The 11,248-nt window shown below is 36.7% G+C and overlaps 1 protein-coding gene across 3 annotated transcripts in view; it reads right to left on the bottom strand.

The window, feature by feature from the left end:
* Positions 1–6,908: 6,908 nt before the first annotated feature.
* Positions 6,909–11,248, bottom strand: part of RORA (RAR related orphan receptor A) — a 349,533-nt gene continuing 345,193 nt past the window's right edge. For all 3 annotated transcript variants that reach the window (XM_063412518.1, XM_063412516.1, XM_063412517.1), the window contains one exon: positions 6,909–10,825. In XM_063412518.1, coding sequence (XP_063268588.1) covers positions 10,661–10,825 — 165 coding nt within the window. In that variant the 3' untranslated portion in view covers positions 6,909–10,660. The remainder of the gene's footprint in view (positions 10,826–11,248) is intronic.

Genomic DNA, 11,248 nt, shown 5'->3' with positions numbered 1-11,248 from the left:
TTTCACATGCCTGAAGTCTTAAGACCAAGCATGCTGCTGACACATTCAGGTGTTCCCAAAGTTAGCACAGCAGAAGGGAGCTGCACCTTTGACTTTTGATGCCTAAATTGTACTAAAACTTCCATTTTATACCCAAATCCTCATTTAGATCTGACCTGAGCTAGTATTTCTGCTGGGGGAGTTCACTGGGAAGTTTTGTGCCGAATTTCTCGTATTTTGCACTTGATGTAGTGAACTGTGATTTCAAACAAGACACCTTCAAATAGACGGAAGCTACATTAATCCACGTTCATTCTGAGAAGGTTTAAAGCTCTTGTTGGCCAAAAGGGGAGCTTAAAAGGTGTTTGGGGGTCATCTTGTTTCCCTGCTGCCAAACAAAACGTGATGTACGGGCTGAAACAGCTCCAATATACAGGTAGCCTAATTTTGTATCAGGAATAAACCAAATAAACCATAATTAAGAAAAACAAGGAGGATGCGACTGACAAAAAAAATTAAGACAGATTTTTCCATTAGAAGCTGAAGTTTTATTACAGGATAACAGTACATAAAGCACATCTAAAATCGATGTGTTCAATGCACTTAATAAAGGTAATGTAATATTAAAGGTACAGTTTCTAAGTACAATATAACAACATTCATATTAGAATGAAAATTGGAGTATTTAAAAGACAACATTAAATCTCTTATTTTTACAGTCATATTTACAAAATGAATCAAAATACTTTTTTCGGGACCGAGTAAAATAACAAACTTGAATATAAGCAGGCTATCATAAGAGTGAGTGGGAAAGGTCTATGGAAGGGAAAAGTGAAGTGACTGGGTAAAGATCATTAGCAAAGGTTTAGTACAATACCACTTTAGTATTCCTCTTGATGGCTTACATTTTATTGTGGCTAGAAAAGGAATTTATACATACTGTACACATAACGGACAGCACATATTTACATGTACAGTATAATTGCATTAAACTTGTGTGTATTTACAGGAATTTGAGCATATCACTCAACGAGGTTTTTAAGTCTGTGTGCTTCGTCTTCAATCTGATGTATATCTGTAATCAGCATGTATTCTGGCGTTGGTACGTCGAACATTTAGTAAAGAGGGAGGATAAATGTTAACCAAATGGTTTTGCATAAATATATCAAACCATTAAAACAATAGGGAGAATGTGTTCCTGGCATTACGTATAGGTTGATACGTACAAATTTAAGAGTGAGTCCTTTTCTCTTTGAAAATATCAAAAGGTGACTTAAATCAAGAAGGGAAAACAAAATTGTCATGGCTTATATTTAAATAAGATTGTAGCTTCAAGAGGTTTTTTAATTGTCCTGATAGTGTTTGCAATTAAACATTCCACTTACGAAAATATACCCATGGTGCAGTAAAGATTGTTTTTGTTTTTAGGTCAACAGTATGTTTGCTGTTTAAAAAAAATTATTTATATATATATATTCCTTGGATTGAGGGTATAAAAGCAGTGCATGGAAGCCAAGAACCATGGCTTTAAAATTCACTACCTTCTATTATCAAAAAGTGCAGTAAACAGAAACATTGTTATTAATAAATTGCTCAAAAATCTTTGCTAAAGATCTTATAAATTCAGTAATATTACAGAAAAATTCTAATAAATATTTAAAAGGTTAATTACCTCCTTAGTTAGATATTTGATATCCATCAGTTTTTAAGAGTGAACATGAAAACAATTTCTAGAATGAAAGGAACAGGGGATAGGAATATTTTGAAGGGTATATGACTACGTAAATTAAGGTATACATGAAAAAATAAAAACAAAACCCCCATACCTGACAAAATGTTGCAAATTCCACTTCTTAATCAACTTTTAATTGCTACTGGCTGTCCTTGGAAATGCATGCGTGGTGTCTAAAGCATACCAGGGACTGAATTTAGCCATCCATCTATCACGGCAGATTTACAGAACATTCCTATTTACAGCCACTGGAGTTGAGTGTGTGGGCATGGCCCAGTAACATCCGCAGTCTGAGTGTGCACAGATCCTATTTAGAGTGAGCAGGGAGGAAGGCACCCAGCAGAATAACTTCTATAAATTTCCCATGCAACAACAGGATAGAATTCTCCCAACGAGCCAAATTACTACCTCCCTTTCAGACAGACAGCATATTGTAATTATTTTATACTGGCAGATTAGATCTTTTTCTTATTTTTGATACAATACAGGCAGACTGTTTTAGTAACCAAAAGGATAACAAGCTGGACAGAACAATTTTAATAATGTTAATAATGTAGAAAAAAAATTCTACATTTGATATCAAGTATCTGTACCGGTGAAGTAATTTTCTCCTTATTAAATATACTATAGAATAATTTATATAATGACACTATGCATTTAAAGAGAAAACCATGTCCCAAATCTTGTACTCTGATACAGGTACTTGTTGGGCATATGTTGGTGTATATATATATATACACAAATATATATATTTATATATAGTTATACTCAGTGAAATTAACAAGACCCAAAGGTGGTATTGTCTAGGAATAAAAGGGGTTTGTTTGTTTTTGTTCACAAAAGTAACTTATCTAGCACCACACATCAGAAAAACACAAAAATAGCACACTCTAGTTCTAAACAGCTATGTCTAAAATAGATTATATAGTAAAACAGATATTATACAGCATAATGTGGTATTTGATAAACAGATAAATATTTGCACTGTGTAGGCTGTTTATAGTATAATTTTATCTATACAGAATGAAAGCAAAAAGTTAACTGTATAGAGGTGAGCAGAACAACATTAAATATGACTCCAAAGCAGAGACAAAGTTAGAGTTGAAAGAATAGAGCAAGATAAAATGTTTACAGGCCATTACAAGTCCTTAAATTAGTAGTAAAATAAGGAATCAGTTGCTCAAGTTTAAGAAAGCAGTAAACAAGAGATTGCATTTACATGCAGATGTCTAAAACTTGTATTTCTTTTAAATCTATGCACAAAAAGTCATTTGTTTTTATTGCTTGACATTCAGTTATGGCTAGAATATTTTTAACCTTTTTTTTTTTTTTTGTACTTTGGAAACAAGAATATTGTTAAAGGTGCCATAAAAATGGACAACATTGAAAACAGTTTGCAAATAAACCACCTAACACTGCAGTTCTTTATACATTTTAAAAAGCCTTGTCTGGGGTTTGTCGTATGTTAAATATATTTAATCTGGGAAAATACATTGTAGCTTGAAGCCTCCCATTGGCCCAAACATCCAATACAAAAACACATCTCCAGAAAAGGAGCAGGCAGACAATACAGTTACATATAAAGAAGCAGCCAGTTAATGTCCTAAATACTTCAAATAGTGACCACTGTTCTGTAACTTGTTTCTAAATCAATGTAGAAATGAGGAACATTTTGGATTTAAAAAGGTGTACAGTACGTATGCCTTTTCGTGAAATAAAATTCACTGTATTGCTTATGAATTCTCTGCATTAGATATAGATAGCATTACAGATTGCAAGTTCCTGTAAAGTTTGTGCATCTACATTAAGACTTTGTGGGGTAATTCAGGGTAGTGTTTCTCAAACCGAAAGTCACAACTGGTTGTCAGAACGCTGCCCAAGTGTTTCGATTATGATCAAAACACGCTGCCAGGCACGCCCAGCTCGGCTCTTAGTGAAGCGCAGGTTCTCCAGCGCGGTACCCGTGCTTGTGCTGGCTACAGGAGCGCGCTGGGCGGGGAGCTCCGGGAGCTGCAGCTCAGCCCCGCGGCCTGCAGGAGCTGCAGGAGCCGCCTGCGGGCTGCACTCTGCATCTGCAGCGGCCGGAGAGGCCCCGCGTACCTGCAACAGCTGGGTTCCTTCAGTGAGGAAACGCTGCCAAGAATTCCAGCTGATTCACACTCCCTGCCCCCGGAAACAAAAGTCAATTCCAACACAGAGAGCCCTGTGCAGACACATAGCTCACAGAGATTGTGCTTTCAGAAACCTTGAGAAACACTAACATAGGAACACGAGTAGACACAGGACACGTGAACACTGAAAACATGCAGATGTTAACAAAGTGTGATGTCACACATCAAGTTGAACGACTTGACTGTGAAGTTCAGCTTGAAGAAGTAACAAGATTATGAGGGAAGACATACAAGTGAACATTGTGGCAGAAGAAGTGAGCCTATGAGTATTGATCTGAAGCCTTTATCATGTTTTGTTTCTTATTTGGATAGCCTACTTATTGCTATAAAGTTATTGCTATATTCTACCAATGATAAAGGCAAAAAAAAAAAAAAAAACCAACCCCAAAGCAAACAGCAACGTTATAGATGGAAAAGGTAGAATACAGCTTCTGTTCAGATGTTAAAATTCTACTTAATACCTGAATAAAGTTCCAGAGACAGACTGTATATTATGTTACGTATTTTTCCCCTCCAGTCCAGTGACTTAGCATTGTGTAGCAAGCCATTATCACAGTACTAGAATTAAAGCACATACTGCAAGGATTTTTAAATAAATACTCATTTACATTTTAAAACTTTTCTTTTTGTTGTGGTATTTGGTATCTGTATGCAATTGCCCTCATTTCCACCAAATGATTTACTGACAGGAATATTCAAACATAAAGAAAGTAAGAGGCTTTACTTTAAGAGTAAGAATTCAAATATATTAATGGATGTAACTTTAAAAGTAATAAATAGTATTAGTATTAATAATTAAAAAATAAATCTAATAGTTATATTTCTCCAGCTAAGGAAAATAAAGATGTTCTGTGCAATCCGAATCAGTTAGCACAGGTAGAATTCCATACAATGAATAGTCAGAGAAAATTGCTTATTATTTTTGGATATTGTATACTAAGTGCTGTTTCTGCCATTTATATTAATAGGTTTATCTCTATTGAGGAGTTTAATAATGTCTAGGGAAAAAAATACACTTTGTTTGCACAGCCTACACTGTGTAACCTGTTTTGTTCATCGAGTACAGACTGGGGATTGTCTATGCCAATCCAAAAAAAGATATTGTAATGCTTGGATCATCCCACTACACAGTTAAACATCTTCTAGGTTGTCTATTCTAAGAGTGTTTAATTGGTGTGCAAGCATGTAAAGAACAGAGTGCACTGTGAGTCACTAATAGGAATCCTCTGCTGAAGATGCCAGAACACAACTGATGGGACTTGCAAAGCGCCCGTCTGCCTCGGAACGCCGTTCCCAGCCAAACCCCACTGTCGGCCTGTCAAACCCAACTACGCTTCCCTATTCATTAAGCAATCTCAAGTAACCAACTGGAAGCTGTGAAAAAGCCCTCAAAAATACCAGAAAACTGGGGCTTTCTCCAAGCAGACAGATTCGATGGAGAAATCAAATTCGCTCTCTTTCCAATGTAACCAAAGTGTTGAAGTCTTGCTCATTTTGTTCATAGTTGTTTATTTGCTTTTCTACTTGCATTTTCCAAAGAATGTGAAGCCATACAACAAAGCTAATTCAGACAGGCTTCCAGCATCTTATAGTTTGGCAGTGGGAGACTTCTAAACATTGCTGGGTTTTGGTGCCATTGTAAATTCACTTGGCATTGCTCTATTTGATGTACTAGATATGGAAATTTCTTCAGCCTCAGTGTTTCTTTCCAGTCAGGTTTTGGCTTTACCATGAAACATCTGCAACAACAACAGACAACATTTGAACTGTTGTTCTTGTATTTCTGCAGATCTGTGTTCCTTCCTATGTAACTTCACTGCTTGAAACCTAAACATGACTTTTTCATTCTCACTGTGTTCTCACAAAAAAACCCTGATTCATTTTCTTTGACAATAATTGAAATACTACAAAGCTGTTTTCTATTGCAGAACACTGAATTTCAGCTGGAAAAGTAGTCCTATCATTATAAAAATGTCCAGAGGGTATTGAAATTAATTTCAATCATTTGTTTAGTGGGTCAGCATTTATTTTCTAAAATATACTTGTAAAATCTTTGCGCTATTTGGAGCTGTTTTGAGCACAATACCAACCAAAAAGCAGCTCTACTGCAAGAGTGAGCAAGAGAATGAGGCACACATAGAGCATTTAGTTAAAAAAAATATCCAGTTCTCTTGTGCCTGGGGGCAGGGGGAAGGGAAGAAATACTAGCATATTTTTTAAAAAGTAATTTGTTCCACCAGCAGTACTGGCCACCCTGTTGAAGAGTTTTAGAAGATCCCTGAGCACATTAGTTTCTGACTTATAACCCCAGCTCCAAAATGATAGGGCTTCTCTTGTTGATAACGAGATGGATTGTCATTCACAGTTAAGTCAATCATAAGGTGCTTATCTATTTACCCTTTTTTTCACCAATCAGCACAAAGAACTGTCAGAAAATAACTTTTATTTTTCTTTTTTAAATAATAAAAGGGCACAAAATTTAAACAATCAATGTTTTGTGACAGTGGTTTAGGATTATTATCTGGCTGCCCCTCAACAACAGACAAGTGATTCAATCGACATTCCTTAGCAAAAAAAAAAAAAGAAAAAAAGGAAGGAAAAGAAAAAAGGCAAAAAAAAGAAAAATCCTGTACAAATATGTATTTTTCCCTGAGGGATCAAGGTTACACCCGCAAGTGCTCTATGTACATATTGCACTGTAGAGGAATGAAGAACATGTGCAAAAAAAGCAACAATGATTGAAGCTTACTAATCAAACCTTTTAATCATGACTGCTATGTCATCTTGCATTTTGGAATGTCGGAACACAGCTATTCCTTTAATCTAAAATGTAAAAATAAAAAACAAAAAAGAAAGAAAAAGAAAAACGCACCTCTACTATGGCACATTCAATGAAATAAAAAGTTTTCCAAAGACAAATAGACAAATTCCATCAAGAAAATAATACAAAGTTCGTTCGTTTGTGGTTTTTTTTGTTTTTTAGAAAAATTACATTACTTTCTTTCATTGTTTCACATTACAAAATCTTTTTTTTAATGTTTACACAAATCACATTTTATTGCAGGAATATTTCAAGTGCCATCAAACATTTATAGAAGGGTTAAAAAAATAGAAGTCTCTCTAAAGTGGTCCAGACAAGGCTTTGTATAGAATAAATCTTTTTACCACCTTCTATTTTTGACTTAAGTATTTTGAATACATTTTCTTTATTCCATTGACACTTAACAGCCTAGAAGCAGCCGGCTCACACGTCCCACACATACACTCATGTGCGCACACAATGGACTCTCTCACACACACACAGGTGCACATACACAGATATCTTGGTATTCATACTAAGATAAGCTAATAAAGAACAACCAAACTTAAAACCAGCCTCCCTTTTTACCTAATTCCATACATCAAAAAATGCTGGAGGTGATGACATCTATTAGGGTGGTTCAGGTGACAGTATAGTCTAGTAGCTCTTCCTAGAAAGCCAGAAAACATCTCCAATTTATAGAACTCCATGTAAGTCCCAAGGAAGATAGGTCATCAGAACTTAAAATATTATGTTCAGCTATCCTAGTGTTTTTATTTGTAGTGAACTGGGCAGATGATGAAAATACTCATGTGAATATCCACTGACCTCCAGTCTTCTTTTTTAACTGGTCGATCATCTGATACGAGGCCACAGTCGCAGGGGTTTTGCAGAGGGCATTTCCCCTGCTGCACTGGGTTCTTGCACGGCCATCTCTGGCCAGCCACTCTGGTGTTATTCTGAGTCCTTTTGCATAGAAACCTCCTTGGCAACAGATGATTTATCAGTACATCTGCTGTGCTGTGTCCCTTTTAATCCACCAAGAGCAACCCAAACATCATCCTCTGTTGCCAAGTGGCTGTTAACTGTGACCAGGAAAGCAGAGTTACTTGGGGTGCCTTTGTTCAGTCTGATTTAACAAGGTCCCAGTACACATGAGCTCCCACAAACAAAAACAACAGTACTTTCTGGCCTGCAATATCACTCTCAGCTAAGGCCCTATTTAAAACCTTCTTATTGTTATGTATTTTGTTAGAAAATGCTCCAAGACTTATATTGTCAATGATTTATGAATCTCAATATGCTAAACAGATTCCAGACAAAACCACTGGTGTCTAGATGCCTGGTAAAGCACTAATATTCATCATGAAAAGGTAAGAACAGGACATGACTGAAAACTAATCCCCAAATATTTTGCCTGATAGTCTACATTGTCAGAAGTAGGAGGTGTATCTCACTCTCTAAAAAAGTACAGGTCTTACTTCGCTATTCATTAGTTGACACTGAGATTAAGTTTAGTTGATCTTTACAGGACTAGCACCTAAGGCTGGTCACATTCAGAAAACATTTGTTAGTCAAAAGGGGTGCTTCAAAAATAGGAATACGCATTAGAATGCAAGTACCATATCGCGCCAGTTACTCCAATAAAGTAAACAATGATCCCAGGAGAAGTGTTTCAGTGGGAGTGGAGAGAGCATGTGCTGGGCTGTGAGCCGCCTCCTCAGGAGCAGGCAGGATGGAGCAGGAGAAAGCTCTCTGGGCTTTTTCCAAAAGCCTTCTCCTGCCTCCACCCCAGTGCTCACAGCGCTGCAGGTGCTCCCCTCCCACCCTCCAGGGCACACTGCTCTGTGGAGGAAGTGTGATGCTCTCCTCTAGCCCTCCTTTCAAAGCCTAGAGATGAGGAATAGCTGTAACCTTCCCTGATGTGCTAGACTGCAACATTTCCAGTAAGTGCCACAGATAAATGTCACAATTTGACCCCAAAGGAAACATGTTCATAGAATAAACCTATATTTTGCTAATAAGAACCTGCTGATCTGATTCTCCTTTTAAAAATACTTAAGCTTCTGTGTGCTTCTATTCACTTGTTATTTCTCAACAACTGTAACATATGTAAGAGCTTGTTTACCCTTGGAAGTTAAAGCAGCAGGGCACATTATGTCTCATTTCTTCTCATTTTTTCACGTTCCCAGCTTTTTCTTAGGTACCTCATCAAAACTGTATTTGTGATGGCCTAGAGGGCACACAGTTATGCATCTTCATCTCATCCAAACCCAACTATACACCTCTGGCTCAAACAGCCACAGTTTCATTTGTGATGTCATTTATGTGAATCTGCTTCCTTCAGAAGTACATTTACTGCCAGCTTTGCTCAGAGACAGAATTCTTCCTGAAGGGAATGATAATTAATAACACTGCAGATTCAGCGTATTGGTTGGTTATGCAATACAGCAATCAGAATTACAGAATACAGGTTTCTGATATTAATGATTTCCAGGCTTGTACTGAGTACAAACGAATGCTTTCTAGCAACAGTGTGCCTTTCCTTTCTTAGTCTGTGCCCATCTGATCAACTTTAAAGTGCGTCTTTTTAAACAAGGAGAGAACAGACTTCTCTGTTCAGCTCCCCGAAACTGAACTGCTGGATGCTGGAAGAACAGGGGTCAGTGTGTCTCAGCTCACTGAAGTCAGAGACAAACCTACGCACTGGGCTAGGCTACAGCTTGGCATTTGGAGGCATTGTTTACGATATGGAGTACAAAAGTATGTACATACATTACATGTATGTAATATTACGTATAAAAATTACTTTTCCGCAAGCATGTCATACACACATACTTTTACTGTAGATACAGACTTGAATGAATACTTTCAAACCTGGATTTATGGTGGGCAGAAATACACTAGTTAATAGCCTGATTTTCAAAGATGCTGTGTTACTTATTTGTAAAATAATCTGTAATTCTGACAGTGGAAACTCAGAGCCTTTGAAAATGAGGCTTTTGACTTTGAAACATCCAGATCTGAAAGATTTGAAGAGAAAAGTACCTTTGAATTTAACTTTTGAAAAGATTATTTTAATGTAGAAAATTGTCGTTATTTTCAACTCTTTAAAAAAATCTGTAACCATTTCAGGATATGACCAGCCTCTCTTTAAAAGTAACATGGAAAACAGCAGCATAAATACCTCCCAATGTACCAGTACCTGCCAAACCTTTTTCAGTTAAACTTGAATTTCTGGTGCACATGCAACACAACAATGAACACGCTAGCATTTAATTTAAAGAAAAAGGTGCAAAATGAAAGTGCCTTATCAATTCAACAAGAAAAGCTATACCAGTAACTACATTTTATATTAATTAAAACAATATATAAACAATATCTCTTTTGCTATATATAGTCTTCATGCCCATTTACCCTGTAATATATTATAATGCTATTGTTGCTATTGCTATGGACCCTTTTCATGCCGTTCTGTCTACTGGCAAACAGTGGTAGGTGAGAAAAAATCGTCCTTCATGAAACAATGAGCAAGTTGTGCAAACTGATGCTGAAATCTCTGCAACGCACACCAGTCGCTGATTACTAGGTGGACTCTGTTCTGACCAACAAATTGATTGTTCTGTCAAAAGTCTGGGCAGTGAACTACAGGAGAAAACAACCTTCTGACATTAGTACCCTCAGTCTGTGTAAACAGAGGTCAGGGATTGAGAAGTTGAGACAGAAAAAGGGTCCATATTTGTAGGCATAATGGAAATCATATGCATGAGAAAAACAAGTTCAACTTTGTTTCATTGTTTCCCATCCTTCGCCTGACCCCGACCGCCAAGAGATGTGCAGTGTGTTGGCTCCCTAGGTCTGTGCAGGGCCATATAAAGTGTCTTGGTTTTCTTTCTTTTTTTTTTTTCCTTTTTTTTTCCTTTCTTTTGTTTTAATGTTTGTACTTCAGACATTCTAGAAGTGCTTTAGGTGATACGTTTACCCATCAATTTGCATTGCTGGCTCAAACTCTGAAGTGAACAACTCCTTGTAAAGTGGAGGAAAATGAAGTCGCACAATGTCTGGGTATATTGCTTTAAATGCCATAAGCTTTTCTGTATGTCGTCCACACAGTGCTCTTAAAGTAGACACTTTGCATATTAACTGTAAAAAAATGAACACAAGTCATATGGTCATACATGGAACCAAGCCTCCCAAACTTGCTGTAAGGATTAAGGCTCTCCCAAACGAAATTATTTACTTAAAGATATTTCAGATGCACAGTCAAGGATATTTGCTAAAACTATTTAAGTAATGACTCACAGCTATTTGTGAAATAATCTTTTTTAAGTTCTTAGGGAAATGTGGCATTGGGTTTCCTCGCTGGATTGATAAACAAGTATTTCAGGGCTGGATCTTCATTCATTAAATTATCCTCTTGGAAGAAGGCAATCCCAACTGCTTTTAAGCCCACTGTAAATATTATGGAGGGAACTGGCAATGCAATAGATTAAACTTATTTACCTTAAGCCAAGTAAGGTAAAAAAAATGTACTTCAACAATATCATGAGGTTACTCCCTGAAGTT

The sequence above is a fragment of the Prinia subflava genome, chromosome 15, assembly GCF_021018805.1.
Source record: "Prinia subflava isolate CZ2003 ecotype Zambia chromosome 15, Cam_Psub_1.2, whole genome shotgun sequence".
Lineage (NCBI taxonomy): Eukaryota > Metazoa > Chordata > Aves > Passeriformes > Cisticolidae > Prinia > Prinia subflava.
This window is presented reverse-complemented; position numbering and strand designations above follow the sequence as displayed.